This window comes from Eutrigla gurnardus, assembly GCF_963514095.1.
Source record: "Eutrigla gurnardus genome assembly, chromosome: 17".
Classification (NCBI taxonomy): Eukaryota; Metazoa; Chordata; class Actinopteri; order Perciformes; family Triglidae; genus Eutrigla; species Eutrigla gurnardus.
This window is the reverse complement of record NC_139928.1, coordinates 21,465,707-21,487,046: the sequence shown is the minus strand read 5'-3', so window position 1 is coordinate 21,487,046 and position 21,340 is coordinate 21,465,707. Positions and strand designations below refer to the sequence as shown.

Genomic DNA, 21,340 nt, shown 5'->3' with positions numbered 1-21,340 from the left:
ATTAAAATCCATTCAAGTGAGAAACCTTACAGCTGCTCAGTCTGTTTAAAATCATTTAGATGGCATCAACATTTACAGGATCACATGAGAACTCACACAGGAGAAAAATCTGTCAAATGAGGAAATATTTGTGACGTCCAACACAGTTTACAGAAATAAACATGCGCTCTTACCTCAACCTCATGGCTGTTACACATACATTTTGTTATTAACTGAATAGTTGAATACTATAAAATATATTAAACATGCTGCAGAGCAGTCAGTAGGTTATTGCTGGTATAATTCTTACCCTGTGGCATCACGATAAACCTGGATCGCTTTGACAGAGTCATGCTTTGCTTAAGGTGACGCCTCCTCCAGCCGGCTGATTATTTCCCTCCATTTAAGAGAGATGCTCACAATGTGCAACATTCGTTGTTACACTTAAAGTGCTTGAGCAGACTTTTGTTGTTGTTTATTTACTCGCTAAGGTTGGGTAAAGGAGTTATTTTACTTTTACTTTATATAATCTTAAGGCTGAAACAGTTTGTCACAAAAGATTTGCCTGGCCTCATCGGGTCAAAACATCCACACATTCACTCTTAGTTTTCAGCCCCAACCATGTGATGGAAATTCCCATGTCTCATGTAATCCTGATGTAAAACCTTCTGCTTTGTTTAAAAAAAACAATCATGCATCTGTTTCTGCATTTTCTAAGTGCTTAAAGACATAAAGGAAGGTCCGATAAACATGTGTGCATCATAAGAAAGAAGGAGCCAGAAATCGATTAAACCCTCCGTAAAGAAACGTTTCTGACTTTGTGCTTTATTCAACACAAATAACCACCGCAAACATGGATTTTTGGAGGTCGGTGGAGGGGAGGCCATAGAGAATGATGTTGCAATAGTCCAGTCTGGTTGTTATGAAGGCTTGCATGAGTGTTTCTGCTGCATTATAGGAGAGGATGGGATGCAGAACACAGGACCGGACCATCGTGTTGTTTTGACTGTCAAAATAAAAGTTTTGTAGATTGTTTTCACAGATCCTCACGCACCGGTTAACTTTGCCCACCAGGTGTCCTTGTTTTTCCTCTTTTATACTGTTTTTCATGGTTGTGAGGGGATTTGTAGTTATAATTTAGGTCCGATGTTTTCCTGTCAGTTATAAGTTCTTAACTGTAATGTTCAAACTGATGTATCGGTATGTATTCTAAGATCACAGTGTTGTTTTATATTTCTGAGTGGTGCAGAAAAAGACCAGAAGGCAATTCCTTTAAATAGATTTTTATTTGCAGGATCAAATAAATGTTGGAAAACAATCACTTAAAGAGGAGTTTGATGGCTCAAAACTTTGGCATCGGCTCTACTTTTGGAGATTCAAGGAACGACAAGTTATTTCTAATATTCCAACATTTACATTTACATTTAGGTCATTTAGCTTTTGTCCAAAGCGACTTACAATAAGTACATTTGTCAAAAGAAACAAAGAAACCACAACATATCATTGCCGATAAAGTAAGAGCTAAAATAGAACAAGTGTTAGGTCCTTGTCTGAGTAAAGTAGTTGCTGTTCAGCAAACATACCTTAAGTACAGTAGTGCTGTGATCAAAGTGCTATAGGTAAGGGTGTTTTTTTTTTGGGGGGGGGGGGGGGGGGGGGGGAGATATCAGCTGCTTGATTTCTCTAAATTTGAAGGAAAGGAGCTGCAATGCTTCCTTTCAGATCTCCTTTAGTATAGGATGCAACAGATCTTCCTGTACGAAAGGAAAGGAGATTACACCGACCCACAATTCCTTGTGAAGGCAACATTTAAAGTGCCGCACACCTCGGCCGTTCACGAAAACAAACAATATCCATATTTACATATTTAACAATGACTTTCATGCATTACTTTTTACTATTCAACCGCAGCCCCAGTGTCTGTTTGGGTCTCTAAATTACAGTTCTTCTTCTGTAAACCAGAAATCCAATCACACCGAGGACGAGAAGTACCACTGCAGCGATGATGATGATGATGATGACGGTGGTCATGTCAGCGGGATTCTCTGTTGAGCACAAAACAAGATTATGTTTCTCTAATAATCAATGTAAACAGTCAACATGCAGCACAAATCAAATCATGGTAATAATTCTGGTCTAGATCTGAGCAAATCAATCAGATTTTATTGTCATCTTTAGACACGGAACACGCTGAAATGAGATAACCTGCATTGATTTAATATTAATCTAAGCCTTAAAATTATAGATACAAACTAGAGGAAAGAAACTGACGACTAAACAATATTAGGAAACAAAACTCCCCGTCCACATAAAAACACATGAACTGTTCCCGTAAACTAAGCGTGTGCTTCCCACCTTCATCACTTCTGGTCTCAGTCTCACCTTTGTTGCTCCTGATGACGTCCAGTGTGGTGACGATGTCCTTCTTCACACCAGAGAGCTTAAACACACACTCGTACCTGCTCCGGTCTTCAGCTGCCACTGAGAGTTTCAGGTCGGCACTCATCTGGAAGGTTCCATCGTGGTTGGGGAGGATCTCTCCGAGGTCCACGTCCTCATGGAGATCCTCTCCATCTCTCCTCCAGAACAGTGCGGCTCTTTGAGGGTAGAAACCTGTAGCGGGGCAGCTGATTGGAGAGGAGGGAGTCTTCTGGAGGAAGGACACTGAGGGAAGCTCTGAGGAGAGAGAGACGGGTTAGAGGTTCTTTATCCTTATTATTATGATCTGCTGTGTATTAATGATCATGTCTGATGGATCTGAAATGCCTTAGTGACACATACACCATTTATGGTTGTATGTATTCAATGTAAATAACTGTGATGTGAAGATAAGTGAGAAAAGAAGAGACAGAAGAGATAATGAGACTGATGAAGAGGAGAGACATCGATGAGGAAGGTAGGACAGAGGGTGAGACAGAGACAGAGAGACAGGGACTGAGACAGACAGGAGGCAGAGGGATGAAGGTGTGTGTGTGTGTGTGTGTGTGTGTGTGTGTGTGTGTGTGTGTGTGTGTGTGTGTGTGTGTGTGTGTGTTGGTGACATGTGTGTAATGTTACTGTCGGTTAGAAACAAAAGAAGGAACATGAACATGGTGTCCATGAAACCACATCAGGTCATGTGATTCTACCTTTTCTCAGCAGAGAGCTGCTCCCGTACTTCAAAAACTTCTTCAGCCAATCAGGACAAAGCTGGGTGATGTAGTGTTTATTCCGTTCTGTCCGAGCTTTATCAGCATCCCACTCGTGTTTGGTGAGGAGAGCCTGTTGTTTTTGAGCGATCCATGTCTCTGTCTTCAGGTCAAACGCTATGAAGTCTTCTCCATCATAACCAAATTGAATAATAGCAGTAACTTTATTAGTCTCATTATCCCATTCACAGCCAGCCATCCTCTGGAAAATGTGGACACCTGAGAGAGAGAGAGAGAGAGAGAGAGAGAGAGAGAGAGAGAGAGAGAGAGAGAGAGAGAGAGAGAGAGATAGAGAGAGAGAGTTTTTATGGATTATGGATTGATGATGATGATGTTATTTTTCCTCGTTTGTGTTGGAGATGTTTTTCTATTTCTCTAACAGGTGATGAAATATATTTTAACTTTTTATGTCCTTTTTTATGTTGAATGTCTTCTTTGTGTTTACTTTGTCTTCTAACATCTTTGGATCACGATGGAAATACGTGTTTTCACTTTGACATGTGATCCTATTTTCTTTTTCTGATAATCCATAAAGACAAATCAATCAATCAATCAATCAATCAATCAATCAATAAACATTCTCATATTTGAGAAAATGTTTGTTTTTTCTTAATAAAAGACTTGAATCTGATTATCTGTTGATCAACCAGTCGATTCATTGTTTATTGTGGCATAAATACACTAAATACTAGTAATATCCTCCATAATGTGGCTCATTATTCTTCTGATTATTGTTTATGTCACAATCGTTGTTTTTTTAATTCAGAAAAAAGTTCTGAGAGGTTAAAGGTGAAATCTTCAAATCTTTTGTCTGAACAACACTGAACAGTATTTAATATAAAATGATATAAAACATTTCTCATATTAGAGGAAGTGGAAGTAGAAAATGTTTGACATATTTATGAAATAAAGACTTCCTCTGAGGATCAACAGCTGATCAACTGGTGGATTCCTTCTTCCAGCGTTATATAAATGTGTATTATGGCACAGACACACTGGGGCACGGACAGTGAAGCTAAGCTGTCCTTCTAGCATATATTTGGGAGTCATATATCTGATGGGATGGACACGCTGAGATCTGAAGGAGACGTGGACCATGAGGTCCAGTCAGCCCGCTTCATGGAAACCTGCTGAGCCTGGTCTGGTATGTGGACCAGCAGAAGCAGCCCGGGTCCCGTTTCCAGTCCTGCTGGTCCGTTCAGAAAGCAGCCGCTCATGTTCCTCCATCAGCTGTGTGTCCTGAAACAAGCTGCTGCTGCAGCACACTTGTTGTGAAGCAGCTCGCTGTGGGACGCTCACTGGACCTGCTCTCAGGTCAGCAGACCTCTGGAGCTTATTATGGGATGGACAGCAACACTGAACCAGTGTAGTCCAGCAGCATCCAGTAGTCTCAGTCATGTTCCTGTCTGACTGTGTGTGTGTTTATTAAAATACAGGATGAAAGTATAAACCAAATGTTGTCAGAATAAAGTGAAACATAAACAAACCTCCAGTTTGGTTGAAGCGCTGCTTGTAGATTTCAATGTTGTTTTTGGCGAACTGCTGATCACCCACTAAGAGCTCAGTCAGAGTCTGCCAGTACTGAGGATCATCTTCTTTGATTCTGCTCATCCAGTCCTGTTTGGGTTCTACTCTCATGGTGTTGCTGTCATAGTGAGCCATCTCAACGTCATCAACCAACCCAACAGCCACAAACTCTGGGAAGTTTGGGACTCCAGAGGACACCGTGAAGAAATACTTCAGAGACTGAATCTCTGCAACAGAAGATGAACGTCATGATCTCAGTTTTTATCTTCAACAAATCACTGAACAATGTTGTTTTCCTGCACACACAATCCAACAGAACTACATTCAATACACGTTGATAATATCTGCTGTACTCAACAAACACAAACATGTTTCTGGTGCTTTTGTCTTGAAAACTGTGTTTATTCTGATATTAAATAGTGAAGGAGTCTCATATTTAGGTCCAGGGCTGGACTGGCCATCGGGCCGATGGCGATTTTGGGCCGAGCCTTTTTTTTTTTTTTTTACTAATGGTATTAGTCATGATACATATTCAGGGTTTCCCACACATTGAATGGACTTAACTGGCGGCTCTAATGATAGGCCTAAACAGGAGGGCAGCAGTGCTTATTATAGGGGGAAATCCTCGCGGCTGGTTTGGTTCATCAACGTTCTGTTTCCCCCCCGCCGACCCTATAGCTGCGCGAGTTTGACAGTGCGTGCGCGTATGTCAAAACCAAAACACCAAGGAAGGCTGAGGAATAGTCACCCACTTATATTAATAATCATAATAGTCATAATAAACTAATAGTATAAAGCAGCCATCCCCAATTAGCGGCCCGCGGGCCAAATCCGGCCCGCAAGAGCAAAGTGTCCGGCCCGTGCGGACCCAGTGACACTATGCAATAACCTGCTGAAATAAAGAGTTCTGTAAAGTTGGAAATATATTCACAGATTCGGGATCAATAAATCTGAAGAGAAACGTTTTCAAACACAAATGATGCCTCTTTCCCACCGTAATATCATAGACTACGAGCTACAAGGACCAAAACACAGATTTTTTACATAAATAAGCCGTCCGGTCTGGACGGAGAACGGGCGAGTGCGCAGGGACCGTCTGCAAATTACAAGACAAAAGCAAGACGCTGCAAACAAATATCATTAACTCCACTGTTATACAATCTGTTTTCCTCTTGTGCACCACTTGCTGTAGTGCTGTTCTTTTTTGTTGTTGATCAAAATATTCTCCAGGGGCATTCAAATAAATAAATCGTTGATATTGGACTTACATACATTTTTTATCTGTCCCTCAACACAGGCTATGACTACTACTACTATCTGCTACTACAAACAACTACCACTGGTAGTACTAATCATTACAATCATAATACTTCTAATAATAGCAGCAACAATAATAACATTTGCACATAAAACAATGTTTAGTGGTCCAATAAAAATGTTTAAAAACAGACAATTGGCCCTCGACTTGGCAACCTGGACATAATTTGGCCCTCAGTGAAAACTAATTGGGGAACCCTGGAAGGCTCAGCACTGTGTTTTAGTCATTTTTGTTTTCATCTTTTCTTGAATGCTTAAACTCCTCAACCCCATTTAGTATGTCAACATTTTGTATCAGTACCAGCTGTTTGTAAGAAATTGGTCAATAATTGATGTCATATTTTGGTTCTCAAAATTCACCAAATTGATGCATTAAAATGAAATCTATTAAAAATGTTCTCCCGGGGGGGCATGCCCCCCGACCCCCCTACAAGATCGCAAGACCCCCCACGATAGAATCCTGTGGGAAACACTGCTATTGGTACATAAAACTGTTGCTAAACTGGTGTTGAGCTAGCGCACGTCAACGGTAACATCCAGCCTGTCACTAAAAACAGCTTTAACTGCTCCGCAGAACACCCGAGACAAATGTATTATAACGTCGGACTATCGATGTACATGTCAGTGTTGGTAGAATCATTTTAGAAATTAAACCAACCTTGCATTTTCAATGATAAAACATTTTGAGGGACTAGTTTCTCAGCAGCAGCGGAATTTTACTTTGCGTGTTAGTAGTAGGCCTAGTGCGTAAAAACGAAACCTAAGCGCCCTACAGTCGTGACAGCTAGTACTCGTAGCAGCGTTATAAAAATGGTGCTTCAGTGTGCGTTCAGAAATTGCAACAATAAAAGTTACAGATGGGCACCACAGAGTTTCCACCGATTTCCATTACAAGAACCAGAAAGGAACCAACTATGGCTACTGGCAGCTGGCTTGGACTCCAGGACACCGGCGGATTCCTTCCCGCAACCAACCTTGCATGGCATTGGAATAGCTTATACTTTGTTCCCTGTTGTTGCTAAGGCTACGTCAGCGGCGGATTGATATTATCTCCGGGCTAGTGAGGCTACAGAGGAAGACGGATTCGGTTTCGCTGACAATCACGCGAGTTTATTCAGCTGCTGTCAGTCCTATGCTAGCGGGAAGGAATCAGGATAACAGGAGACAGCCACTGCCAGCTATGCTGAGATCACTGCATATTCGCAACTTCAGCACCGTCTCCGCCGGTGTCCTGGAGTCCAAGCCAGCTGCCAGTAGCCATAGTTGGTTCCTTTCTGGTTCTTGTAATGGAAATCGGTGGAAACTCTGTGGTGCCCATCTGTAACTTTTATTGTTGCAATTTCTGAACGCACACTGAAGCACCATTTTCATAACGCTGCTACGAGTACTAGCTGTCACGACTGTAGGGCGCTTAGGTTTCGTTTTTACGCACTACTACTAACACGCAAAGTAAAATTCCGCTGCTGCTGAGAAACTAGTCCCTCAAAATTTTTTATCATTGAAAATGCAAGGTTGGTTTAATTTCTAAAATGATTCTACCAACACTGACATGTACATCGATAGTCCGACGTTATAATACATTTGTCTCGGGTGTTCTGCGGAGCAGTTAAAGCTGTTTTTAGTGACAGGCTGGATGTTACCGTTGACGTGCGCTAGCTCAACACCAGTTTAGCAACAGTGACTTGTGCAACTATAAGGACTGGACCAATTGTGCTGAAAACGGTCTCCACCGACCTATATCACCTCGGGTAAGTTGGAAATGAGGTCCTATGTCCAAAATTCCGAACTTTTCCTTTAAGCTGGATCTCTGAAAGAAACCCTGGGTATGTTGAACTCGCTTCGTAGTACAGGCTCCAGCCCTGTTTAGGTCAGTTGTGTTCCTGACTTTGGTTGACAGAAAACAGTTTGTAGAAAGAGGCGTTGTTCATTTGATTTCATCTCCATGTGAAGTGAAAGTCCAGTTTAGTTTCCAGTTGGTGGAGTGGTTTCTTCTTCAGGAAGCATCGTTAGTAGTTTACACTCCTCATCATCACATTAGTTTCAAGTCTGAGAAGAAGAAGCGTCGGCTCATATAAACAGGGCTTAAAGACATGACGCAGTTCTTCTGTTACAAGCGAGCAACTTAAAAGCCAACAACTAAAGTGTGGACTCACCTGCGGCCGCGCTGTGGAGGCCGACGGCCAGGAGAAGAAGCACAGTCCACGTCTCCATCGTCACCTGTCCTTCTCAAGCTGTCTTCAACTCTTCACTTGTTATTATTGTGGAGGCAAAGTGATGACGTCCGAGCTGCTGCTCTATCCGGGCTGAAGTGAGGCTGAGACCAGGAGGAGCGCTGACTTCACCCTCCGTCTGAGCCAATGGGGATTTTAGCTGAGCACCGACATCACTAATAGCCGGGTAAAGCCACTGAGGTTAATAACGAAAGTTAAAGTGGAGCGATGTTGTTTCAGCCTGCGTGAGAGGACGCTGGAGACCCTTTATTCTGGTTTCTCAACGCTGTCCGCACCTGAAAGGAGCATTTAACCTCCTGCTGCTTGTAATATTCACACAGAATACCCAAAGTGCTTGTTACAACAGCAATGTTATAGCTGAGATGTGATAGCCAATATTCCTACGGGACCCTGAAGTAAACATGGAATGTGATTGGTCCACAGTGCTTGGAGTTAGTCAGTTCAGATACGCCGGCAGAGCATACGGCATAGCCTGCGGTGTATAGCCTATGTTATTATTGTCTGCACAATAAATGCTACGTTAATAGCACGTCGTTGTCCTGGATATTATATGTACGCACAGTACAAAACAAGACATGGTGTCAGAGTAAAAACGATTTTCAACGGACGAAATGGACGTCGCTGGAGTACCGTCACCCCGTGTGGACTGGGATGCTAGCAACCTGCCCGAAGCATGGCGGAAGTTTAAGCTACACGTGGAGCTAATGTTTTCTGGTCCTTTCAAGAAGAAGGGAGAGGATGAAAAGTGCAGCTACCTACTCCTTTGGGTCGGAGATAAAGGCAGAGACATTTATAACACATGGACACTTACGGCAGATGAAAGTAAGGTGTTAAAATCGTACTATGACCGTTTTGAAGCATACGTCATGCCGAAGACAAATGTCATATTTGCCCGTATAAATTCCATGAAAAAGTACAAGGAATCAACGAGCCGTTTGAACAGTTTGTGACCGATTTGAGGCTGCTTGTGAAAGACTGTAATTATGCTAACAGTGAAGAAATGATAAGAGACCGTGTAGTTTTTGGAATCCACTCACCAAGAGTGAGAGAAAAGCTACTGAACGTCGGCTCCGACTTAACGTTGGATAAAGCAATAGACATTGCCAGGTCTCATGAAATAGCACAAGCACAGCTTAGAACTATAACTGGCGGTAACAGTGGACCGTATGAACAGACTGTACATGCAATCGGTCGGCAACCTTCAAAGAATGCACATTGGAAAACGCGCCACGGCAGTTACAAAAGAAACCCGCATGACAGAGAGGGAGACAGAGAGCACCCTAAATGATGTGGCTACTGTGGGAACAAGGCTCACGGAGCAAAAGACAGCTGCCCAGCAAAAGGAAAACAGTGCAAGATATGCAGCAAATGGAACCATTTTGCAAAAGTGTGCCGTTCCAGCCAAGGAAAAGCAGTACACACAATAGGTGAAAATGAGCCAGACAAAGACACAGACTTGTTTATTGATTCAGTGAGAGGAAAAGACAGTACTGGTCAAGACAAGGCCTTTGCAGATGTGAAAATTGGCCCAAACAAAACCTCAGTCAGCTTCAAGTTAGACACTGGAGCCTCAGCAAACGTCATTCCTACACGTATTTTCAGAAAGTTGGGAATACAACATGTACTACAGCCCTCAATTCGCCCACTCTATGGCTATGGTGGTGAGCAACTAGTTGTCAGAGGCAAATGCAACATGAGTTGCCAGTACAAAGACACTCAACTAATGCTGAAGGTTCACGTTGTTGACACACATGCACCCCCAGTGCTAGGATTAGAAGCATGTCTGGACTTTGGACTAATTAAACTCATACTATCCATAGATGGCACAGCTGAGGTACCAATCATGGACGAGTTTGCAGATGTCTTCACAGGAATAGGACTGTTTCCTGGCGAGTGTACAATCCACATCGACCCCAACGCAACACCTGTAGTCCACCCACCGAGACGTGTCCCTCTCGCTCTACGTGACCGCCTCAAAGTGGAGCTACAGAACATGGAGAAACAGCAGATCATCACGAAAGTCACTGAACCAACTGAATGGGTCAATTCGATGGTGGCAGCAGAAAAGCCACGCACAGGCAAACTGAGGGTGTGCCTTGACCCTAAAGACTTGAATAAGGTCATAAAACGACCACACTACCCATTACCTACCCTCGACGACATTACATCCAAGTTGGCAGGAGCCTGCTATTTCAGTGTCATGGATGCCAGGTCAGGCTACTGGGCTATCAAGCTCACAGAGGAGTCATCCATGTTGACCACCTTCAACACGGTATTCGGACGATACAGATTCCTCCGCCTACCTTTTGGACTGATATCCGCCCAAGATGAGTTTCAGCGCAAAGTTGATGAGACTTACGAAGGTCTACAGGGAGTCACAGCAATAGTTGATGATGTCCTTATCTACGGCAGAAACAAAGAAGAGCATGACAAAAACCTTCGTGCAATGCTTCAGCGCTCCAGAGAGCGAGGAGTTAAGCTCAACCCGGAGAAAAGCACAATCTGTGCCACCGAGGTCAGCTATTTTGGACATCTCATCACGAAGGATGGAATCAAACCAGATCCAGCCAAGATTGCAGCCGTGAGAGACATGGAGCCACCCAAGGACAAAGGTGAGCTGGAAACAATCCTTGGCATGGTTAATTACTTGTCGAAATTTGCCCCTATGCTCTCAGATATCAATGCACCCATGCGTCACCTGTTAAAGGAATCGAGTGAATTCATATGGGATGCACAGCATGACAACGCATTCCGGAAGATGAAAGAGCTAATCACACGAGAGCCAGGCCCGGTCTTAACGTACTTTGACCCCAGCAAAGAGCTCAGACTGCAAGTCGACGCATCTAAGTACGGACTAGGTGCAGTCCTACTACAAGAGGGCAAGCCCATCGGTTACGCGTCCAAGTCTCTAACTGACAGTGAAGTCAACTATGCTCAGATCGAAAAGGAGCTATATGCCATATTGTTTGGATGTAAACGTTTTCACCAGTATATCTATGGCCGTCACGTCATTGTGGAAAGTGACCACAAACCACTTGAGTCCATTATGCGAAAACCACTAACAGCAGCGCCTCCAAGGCTACAGAGAATGATACTGCAACTACAGAGGTATGACTTTACCATCATTCACAGACCAGGCAAGGACATCCCTGTTGCAGACACTCTCTCCAGGAAATCACTGAATGACCAGGACAACAGCCTAAGAGAAGGCATGGACATGCAGGTACACACAGTATACAGCAGCTTACCTGTCAGTGATGCAAAGCTGAAAGAAATCAAAGCAGAAACTGACAAAGACACACAGTTCATTCTACTAAAAAAGACATTCAAAGAAGGATGGCCTGAGGAGAGAAGAATGTGCCCTCAGAGCATAGCAGAATACTGGAATCATAGAGATGAACTTTCACAAATGAATGACATCATATTCAAAGGTGAGAAAATAATTATCCCCACCTCACTGCGTGCAGAGATGTTGTCCCGCATTCATGCAGGTCACATGGGCATAGAAAAGTGCAAACAGAGAGCCCGTGACATCCTGTTTTGGCCTGGGATGAACAAGCAGATTGAGGAAATGGTGGGAAAGTGCCCCATCTGTCTCGAACACAGACCTTGCAACACTAAAGAGCCCATGATATGCCACAAGATCCCAGACAGGCCATGGCAAACAGTTGCTACTGATCTGTTCACTTGGAATAATGAGAACTATCTGGTTACAGTAGACTATTACAGCAGGTATTTTGAGCTGGACAAGCTACACGGCAAAACAGCCTCCGCTGTAATACACAAACTGAAAGCAGCCTTCGCCAGGCATGGCATACCAGAAACGGTTGTATCGGATAACGGACCTCAGTACAGCTGCAGAGAGTTTGAAATCTTCGCCAGCACATGGGAGTTCACGCATACGACCAGCAGTCCGCACTATCCCCAAAGCAACGGCCTCGCAGAGAAATCTGTGCACATTGCCAAATCGCTTATGGAAAAGGCCAAAGCTGATCAGCGAGACCCCTATCTGAGTCTTCTTGAGTATCGCAACACCCCAGTTGACAATTTCAGATCACCAGCCCAGCTGCTCATGAGCCGTCGCTTACGCTCTATCCTACCCAACACCCATCAGCAACTTCACCCCAACGTGGTCAGCCACAGAGATGTTCAGGCTACGAGAGTCCACAGACAACAGCATCAGAAGAGGTACTACAACAGATCAGCTAAGCCGATGTCAACACTGCAGGAAGGTCAAAGCATCCGATTCCAGGATCACGGACACTGGAAACCAGCTGTTGTCATCCAGCCAGCTGATACTGACAGATCATACCACATACGCACCGCTGAAGGACAGGAGTACAGACGGAACAGGCGTCACCTCCTGGACACAAAGGAAACACATGATACCCACACTGAGGGAAGTTACAACCACAACATACAGCATGCACCACATAACAACACAATACACACCTCACAGACAACGGGTGAGACTGCCACTCATACTGCCCCATATCAGACAAGGTCTGGACGGGAAGTCAAGCCCAGAGTCGTTCTGGACTTATAAAAGCATGTACATTGCTGCCCTGAGAAATGTTATTGATTGTTCTGAATTGTATTTCGAGTATATGTTTCTATACTACAGGCATGATCAAGCTAAGGGATATCTGATAAACCAATGTGTGGTGAAGTATTTTGAGTTTTGGGTTTGGCTGTATGTGATACTAATATATTTCGTTTTGATGTTTCACACTATGCTTATAACTTCTTCGGACTTCATCTGAAATATATGTTGGCAATTTCCTCAAAGAAAGGGGGATGTAATATTCACACAGAATACCCAAAGTGCTTGTTACAACAGCAATGTTATAGCTGAGATGTGATAGCCAATATTCCTACGGGACCCTGAAGTAAACATGGAATGTGATTGGTCCACAGTGCTTGGAGTTAGTCAGTTCAGATACGCCGGCAGAGCATACGGCATAGCCTGCGGTGTATAGCCTATGTTATTATTGTCTGCACAATAAATGCTACGTTAATAGCACGTCGTTGTCCTGGATATTATATGTACGCACAGTACAAAACAAGACACTGCTCAGCTCTGCTGTGATCATCTGCAGGCTAATGCAATGTAATGTAAGAGTAATTTGCCATTCTTCCGAAAAAGGCTCAAGACTCACCTGTTCAGACTTCACCTCGACTCTACATAGCATGACCCACTAACACCCCCCCCCCCCCCCCCCCCCCAAAAACGTACCTATATAGCACTCTGATCATAGCACTGTTGCTCTTAAGGTACTACTTTACTCAGATGAGGATCTAACACTTGTTCTATTTTAGCTCTTACTTTATCGGCAATGATACGTTGTGGTTTCTTTGTTTCCTTCTTTTGACAAATGTACTTATTGTAAGTCGCTTTGGACAAAAGCGTCTGCTAAATGACCTAAATGTAAATGTAAATGTGCAGAAATGTATGAATGAAGCTCACATACTCTGCAGTAGTGTCTTAGTCTGCTTGTGTTCAGTCTGGCTGTCGACAACAAACAAGAGCTCCAAGTGTGTTTTCATTGATGTAACAGGCTGCTCTATGCTGTGTGTGTGTGTGTGTGTGTGTGTGTGTGTGTGTGTGTCTTATATATTTGTTGAGTTTGGGAATTGAGCTAATTACCCCCTACTTTAATGTAGCAGGACGCCCAACCTTTATTCAGATGATCTAAACATGGCTAGTAAGAAAGATGCAAGTGCAAGAAAAATTCAATATTATTTTTGTCATGTAAGTTTATGTGCTTTTATTTTGTAGGTTACGCACCAAGTAACTGCGGAACCGGATGTTTGTCTTTTAGCAAAATGGCACCTGGCGTCAGTAGAAACATCGAGAAACGGAGAGTTCCTTCGTGGTTTTTAGAAAGTGTCTGTTAGCTTCACCAATACTGACCCTCCAGAGTCTCTGTATGTCTGGATAAACCTGTCTGGATGTTTAAGAACACATGAAAAAGGAATATGATGAAGAGGACTGTGGAGGACCAGAACCAGCCAGGAACTCAGATTCACATTTACAACCAGATACTGATGACAAGATTGGAAACTCTTCTGAACCTGAGCATGAACACAATGATGATTGGCAGGAGACCAGAGAACCTCAGTCAGGTTTAAAGGCTTTGAAAAATGAAATCCCTGACAGTGAATTTAGATGTAGAACTGGTGGGAAACAATTGATCTGCTCTGAGTGTGGGAAAACATTTACAATCAGTGGAAGTCTGAAGAGACACATGAGAAATCACACAGGAGAGAGACCTTTCAGCTGCTCGGTTTGTAGGAAGTGTTTTACACAGAGTGGAAATTTACAGAATCATATGTTAATACACACAGGAGAAAAACCTTTCAGGTGCTTAGTGTGTGATAAAGGTTTCATTGCAAGTGGCGACCTGAAGAGACACACGAGGACTCATACTGGAGAAAAACCTTTCAGCTGCTCAGTTTGTCAGAAAAAAATTGCAATGAGATATCATTTACACACACACAAGAGAACTCACACAGGAGAGAGACCTTTCAGCTGCTCAGTTTGTAACAAATCTTTTACAGAGAGCGGAAATTTAAATAAACACATTAAAATCCATTCAAGTGAGAAACCTTTCAGCTGCTCAGTCTGTTTAAAATCATTTAGATGGCGTCAAAATTTACAGGATCACATGAGAACTCACACAGGAGAAAAATCTGTCAAATGAGGAAATATTTGTGACGTCCAACACAGTTTACAGAAATAAACATGCGCTCTTACCTCAACCTCATGGCTGTTATACATACATTTTGTTATTAACTGAATAGTTGAATACTATAAAATATATTAAACATGCTGCAGAGCAGTCAGTAGGTTATTGCTGGTATAATTGTTACCCTGTGGCATCACGATGAACCTGGATCGCTTTGACAGAGTCATACTTTGCTTAAGGTGACGCCTCCTCCAGCCGGCTAATTATTTAATTTAAGAGAGATGCTCACAATGTGCAACATTCGTTGTTACACTTAAAGTGCTTGAGCAGACTTTGTTGTTGTTTATTTACTCGCTAAGGTTGGGTAAAGGAGTTATTTTACTTTTACTTTATATAATCTTAAGGCTGAAACAGTTTGTCACAAAAGTTTTGTCACAAAAGATTTGCCTGGCCTCATCGGGTCAAAACATCCACACATTCACTCTTAGTTTTCAGCCCCAACCATGTGATGGAAATTCCCATGTCTCACGTAATCCTGATGTAAAACCTTATGCTTTGTTAAAAAAAACAATCTTGCATCTGTTTCTGCATTTTCTAAGTGCTTAAAGACATAAAGGAAGGTTCGATAAACATGTGTGCATCACAAGAAAGAAGGAGCCAGAAATCGATTAAACCCTACGTAAAGAAAAGTTTCTGACTTTGTGCTTTATTCAACACAAATAACCACCGCAAACATGGATTTTTGGAGGTCGATGGAGGGGAGGCCATAGAGAATGATGTTGCAATAGTCCAGTCTGGTTGTTATGAAGGCTTGTATGAGTGTTTCTGCTGCATTATAGGAGAGGATGGGATGCAGAACACAGTACCATCGTGTTGTTTTGACTGTCAAAATAAAAGTTTTGTAGATTGTTTTCACAGATCCTCACGCACCGGTTTACTTTGCCCACCAGGTGTCCTTGTTTTTCCTCTTTTATACTGTTTTTCATGGTTGTGAAGGAATTTGTAGTTATAATTTAGGTCCGATGTTTTCCTGTCAGTTATAAGCTCTTAACTGTAATGTTCAAACTGATGTTTCGGTATGTATTCTAAGATCACAGTGTTGTTTTATATTGCTGAGTGGTGCAGAAAAAGACCAGAAGGCAATTCCTTTAAATAGATTTTTATTTGCAGGATCAAATAAATGTTGGAAAACAATCACTTAAAGAGGAGTTTGATGGCTGAAAACTTTGGCATCGGCTCTACTTTTGGAGATTCAAGGAACGACAAGCTATTTCTAATATTCCAACATTTACATTTACATTTAGGTCATTTAGCTTTTGTCCAAAGCGACTTACAATAAGTACATTTGTCAAAAGAAACAAAGAAACCACAACGTATCATTGCTGATAAAGTAAGAGCTAAAATAGAACAAGTGTTAGATCCTTCTCTGAGTAAAGTAGTTGCCGTCAGCAAACATACCTTAAGTACAGTAGTGCTGTGATCAAAGTGCTATAGGTAAGGGTGTTTTTTTTGGGGGGGGGGGGGGATATCAGCTGTGTCTGATAGTCTCTTCAGCCTGCCCTCATGTTTTCCCACCTGGGCCCCGTTCCTAATCAGTCCTGGTGTATATAGTCTGTGTGTTCCCTCTGTTTCCTTGTCAGTTTGCCTGCCTGTTTTTGGGACTCTTCTTTGTTTGCTTGGGAAGGTTCTTAACTCAAGAAGTGACCCGGAAGTAAACAAGTGGCCGCCATGATAAGAGCTGCTTGATTTCTCTAAATTTGAAGGAAAGGAGCTGCAATGCTTCCTTTCAGATCTCCTTTAGCATAGGATGCAACAGATCTTCCTTTACGAAAGGAAAGGAGATTACACCGACCCACAATTCCTTGTGAGGGCAACATTTAAAGTGACGCACACCTCGGCTGTTCACGAAAACAAACTATATCCATATTTACATATTTAACAATGACTTTCATGCATTACTTTTTACTATTCAACCGCAGCCCCAGTGTCTGTTTGGGTCTCTAAATGACAGTTCTTCTTCTGTAAACCAGAAATCCAATCACACCGAGGACGAGAAGTACCACTGCAGCGATGATGATGATGACGGTGGTCATGTCAGCGGGATTCTCTGTTGAGCACAAAACAAGATTATGTTTCTCTAATAATCAATGTAAACAGTCAACATGCAGCACAAATCAAATCATGGTAATAATTCTGGTCTAGATCTGAGCAAATCAATCAGATTTTATTGTCATCTTTAGACACGGAACACGCTGAAATGAGATAACCTGCATTGATTTAATATTAATCTAAGCCTTAAAATTATAGAAACAAACTAGAGGAAAGAAACTGACGACTAAACAATATTAGGAAACAAAACTCCCCGTCCACATAAAAACACATGAACTGTTCCCGTAAACTAAGCGTGTGCTTCCCACCTTCATCACTTCTGGTCTCAGTCTCACCTTTGTTGCTCCTGATGACGTCCAGTGTGTTGACGATGTCCTTCTTCACACCAGAGAGCTGAAACACACACTCGTACCTGCTCCGGTCTTCAGCTGCCACTGAGAGTTTCAGGTCGGCACTCATCTGGAAGGTTCCATCATGGTTGGGGAGGATCTCTCCGAGGTCCACGTCCTAATGGAGATCCTCTCCATCTCTCCTCCAGATCAGTACAGCTCTTTGAGGGTAGAAACCTGTAGCGTGGCAGCTGATTGGAGAGGAGGGAGTCTTCTGGAGGAAGGACACTGAGGGAAGGTCTGAGGAGAGAGAGACGGGTTAGAGGTTCTTTATCCTTATTATTATGATCTGCTGTGTATTAATGATCATGTCTGATGTATCTGAAATGCCTTAGTGACACATACACAATTTATGTTTGTATGTATTCAATGTAAATAACTGTGATGTGAAGATAAGTGAGAAAAGAAGAGACAGAAGAGATAATAAGACTGATGAAGAGGAGATACATCAATGAGGAAGGTAGGACAGAGGGTGAGACAGAGACAGAGAGACAGGAACTGAGACAGACAGGAACAGGGCCGAGAGAGAGAGAGAGAGAGAGAGAGAGAGAGAGAGAGAGACTGTGGTAAAGGAGAGAAGGAGGCAGAGGGGATGAAGGTGTGTGTGTGTGTGTGTGTGTGTTATGTCGGTTAGAAACAAAAGAAGGAACAAGCCACATTTTGTCTGGAGAAAGGAAGGAAGCTGCTTTGTCTCTTGTTGGTAAGTCAGAAACTAATTGTAGATTTGGGTTTAGGCATTGTGTGAGTAAAGCTAGTTGTAACATTTAGTCTTGTGTTGATAGCTTGTTGTTTAAATTCTTGCGAAGCTATCTATACTGAGTGGGCAATTAGCTAGTTTCAGCCAGCTTAGCTGTAGTCAATAGACTTGATTGGAGGGAGGGGCACCAGTCTGTGCATGAGGTAAACTGAGCACTTAAAAGGCTGTCACTACAGCGTCAGCTGCAGCGCCAGGACATCAGAACGAAGACAGCTGAACAAAGACAAGGGAGTCTATCTGCGGGAGTCAAGACATCTGAACAAAGACAAGGGAGTCTATCTGCGGGAGTCAAGACAGCTGAACAAAGACAAGGGAGTCTATCTGCAGGAGTCCATTGAGGAAGTCCATTGAGGTAGGCATAACATCTCAACCCCCTCCCATCGGAGCCATGTGTCTTATCCCAGTCAAGACATCACACTGGAGAAGATTTTACCAGACACCCTTCGCTCGAGGAGCCCATCCATCCAATCTCTGCTACCCACCATTCTCCACCTGTACGGAACTTGAAGTACTAGGGGGCTGTGGAACTGCCAGTCTGCAGTCAAGAAGGCGGACATCATTTCAGCGTATGCCTCCCTGCAGACTCTCCACTTCCTGGCCCTAACGGAGACCTGGATCACCCCAGAAAACACTGCCACTCCAGCTGCCCTTTCAACTGCCTACTCGTTTTCACACTCCCCAAGACGAACAGGGCGAGGAGGAGGAACTGGGCTCCTCATCTCACCCAGGTGGTCCTACCAGGTCCTTCCTCTGGACCACCTACCCCGATCTACACTTGAATTCCACGCCGTCTCTGTCACCCTTCCTTTCAAGCTCAACATCATAGTGATCTATCGCCCACCCGGACCTTTGGTGACTTTTTAGATGAGATGGATGCCCTCCTGAGCTGCTCCCCGGATGATGGCACACCACTTGTCGTCCTCGGTGACTTCAACATCCTCAGAACAGTTCTCCTTAATGCCTACTGAGGAAGCCTCCATCCTGTTGTCCTCACTCTCCTCTTCTTTGGACACTCTCTGTCCCCCAATGTCACGACCTGCGCGATCATCTCCCTCCCCTCCCTGGCTGTCTGAACCTCTGCGAACCAACAGATCATTGTTGCGAGTGTCAGAGAGAAAATGGAAGAAATCGGGCCAGCACGAGGACCTGGCTCAAATCCACCAAATCCTCCTCTTCACTCTGGCTGAACTTGGCATAACTGACTCTGCTCTCACCTGGTTTACATCATACCTTACAAATCGCACCTTTCAGGTCACATGGAATGGCTCTATGTCCAAACCCTGTTCTCTGGACATGAGTGTCCCTCAAGGCTCAGTATTAGGACCGCTTCTGTTCTCACTATACACCAGATCACTAGGTTCTGTTATTACATCGCATGGATTCTCCTACCATTGCTACGCAGATGAAACCCAGCTGTTCCTCTCTTTTCCCCCGTCCTCTGACACTCACATTGCGACTCGCATCTCGAACTGTCTGGCGGACATCTCTGTCTGGACAACTGCACATCACCTCAAGCTTAACCTGAATAAAACCAAACTCCTCTTCATCCCAGGGAAAGACTGCCCTCGCATGGACCTGTCGGTCACTGTCGAGGGCATCACAGTATTGCCGTCGTCAACTGCGAGGAACCTGGGTGTAATCCTTGATGACCAACTATCCTGCACCCCCAACATCACTGCTGTGGCCCGATCCTGCAGATTTACCCTCTACAATATCCGCAGGATTCGGACCTTCCTCACAAAGGATGCAACTCCTGGTCCAAGCACTGGTCATCTCCCGCCAATTCAAGACGATGGCACTGGCCTTCAGGGCCATCAATGGAACAGCACCTGTCTACCTTCAAACACTGGTCAAACCTCACACCCCGAAGCGAGCACTTCGCTCCTCTACTTCAGCTGGCCGGCTGGTACCACCATCACTGAAATCAAACAAATGTCGCTCAGCAAAGTCCAGACTCTTTTCTGTTCTGGCGCCTCAGTGGTGGAATGAACTCCCGACCAATGTCAGGACAGCAGAGTCATTTGCCATCTTCCGAAAAAGGCTCAAGACCCCCCCCCCCCCCCCCCTCCTCTTAAGGTACTTCTTTACTCAGATGAGGACCTAACACTTGTTCTCTTACTTTATCGGCAATGATATGTTGTGGTTTCTTTGTTTCCTTCTTTTGACAAATGTACTTATTGGAAGTCGCTTTGGACAAAAGCGTCTGTTAAATGACCTAAATGTAAATGTAAATGTAAACATGAACATGGTGTCCATGAAACCACATCAGGTCATGTGATTCTACCTTTTCTCAGCAGAGAGCTCCTCCCGTTGTTCAAATGCTTCTTCAGCCAATCAGGACAAATCTGGGTGAGGTAGTGTTTATACTGTTCTATCAGAGCTTTATCAGCATCCCACTCGTGTTTGGTGAGGAGAGCCTGTTGTTTTGCAGCGACCCATGTCTCTGTCTTCAGGTCAAACGCTATGAAGTCTTCTCCATCATAACCCTCTTGATTATAACCATTAACTTTATCAGTCTCATCATCCCATTCACAGCCAGCCATCCTCTGGTAAATGTGGACACCTGAGATAGAGAGAGAGAGAGAGAGAGAGAGAGAGAGAGAGAGAGAGAGAGAGAGAGAGATTTTATGGATTATGGATTGATTGATGATGATGTTATTTTTCCTCATTTGTGTTGGAGATGTTTTTCTATTTCTCTAACAGGTGATGAAATATATTTTAACTTTTTATGTAGTTTTTATGTTGAATGTCTTCTTTGTGTTTACTTTGTCTTCTAACATCTTTGGATCACGATGGAAATACGTGTTTTCACTTTGACATGTGATCCTATTTTCTTTTTCTGATAATCCATAAAGACAAATCAATCAATCAATCAATCAATCAATCAATCAATCAATCAGTCAACATTATCATATTTGAGAAAGTGGAACTAGAAAATGTTTGATGTTTTTTCTTAATAAAAGACTTGAATCTGATTATCTGTTGATCAACCAGTCGATTAATTGTTTACTTTGGGATAAATACACTAAATACTCTGTAATATCCTCCATATTTGTGGCTAATTATTCTTCTGATTATTGATTATGTCACAATCGTTGTTTTTTTAATTCAGAAAAAAGTTCTGAGAGGTTAAAGGTGAAATCTTCAAATCTTT

At 43.2% G+C, this 21,340-nt stretch overlaps 2 protein-coding genes across 2 annotated transcripts; one reads left to right on the top strand and one right to left on the bottom strand.

The window, feature by feature from the left end:
• Positions 1–1,883: 1,883 nt before the first annotated feature.
• On the bottom strand, positions 1,884–8,306 carry LOC311028074 (major histocompatibility complex class I-related gene protein-like). The gene is made up of 5 exons (XM_084032346.1): positions 8,165–8,306; positions 4,655–4,921; positions 3,108–3,386; positions 2,362–2,655; positions 1,884–2,024 (listed from the first exon to the last, which is right to left on the bottom strand). The coding sequence occupies exons 1-5, from the start codon at positions 8,220–8,222 to the stop codon at positions 1,912–1,914; spliced, it is 1,011 nt and encodes a 336-aa protein (XP_083888472.1). The 5' UTR covers positions 8,223–8,306; the 3' UTR covers positions 1,884–1,911.
• On the top strand, positions 2,722–20,456 carry LOC311028069 (uncharacterized protein). Its single transcript, XM_084032339.1, has 2 exons — positions 2,722–2,943; positions 18,028–20,456. Exon 2 carries the CDS (start codon positions 19,084–19,086, stop codon positions 20,173–20,175), a length of 1,092 nt encoding a protein of 363 aa, XP_083888465.1. The 5' UTR covers positions 2,722–2,943; positions 18,028–19,083; the 3' UTR covers positions 20,176–20,456.
• Positions 20,457–21,340: the final 884 nt, after the last annotated feature.

Coding starts and splice junctions, on each gene's coding strand:
- LOC311028069 (XM_084032339.1), top strand. CDS start 19,084: ATGATGGCACACCACTTGTCGTCCTCGGTGACTTCAACATCCTCAGAA.
- LOC311028074 (XM_084032346.1), bottom strand. CDS start 8,222: ATGGAGACGTGGACTGTGCTTCTTCTCCTGGCCGTCGGCCTCCACAGC. Junction 2,656..3,107: donor CAGCTCTCTGCTGAGAAAAG/GTAGAATCACAT, acceptor CTCTCTCCTCAG/AGCTTCCCTCAGTGTCCTTC. Junction 2,025..2,361: donor CGTCATCAGGAGCAACAAAG/GTGAGACTGAGA, acceptor TGTGCTCAACAG/AGAATCCCGCTGACATGACC.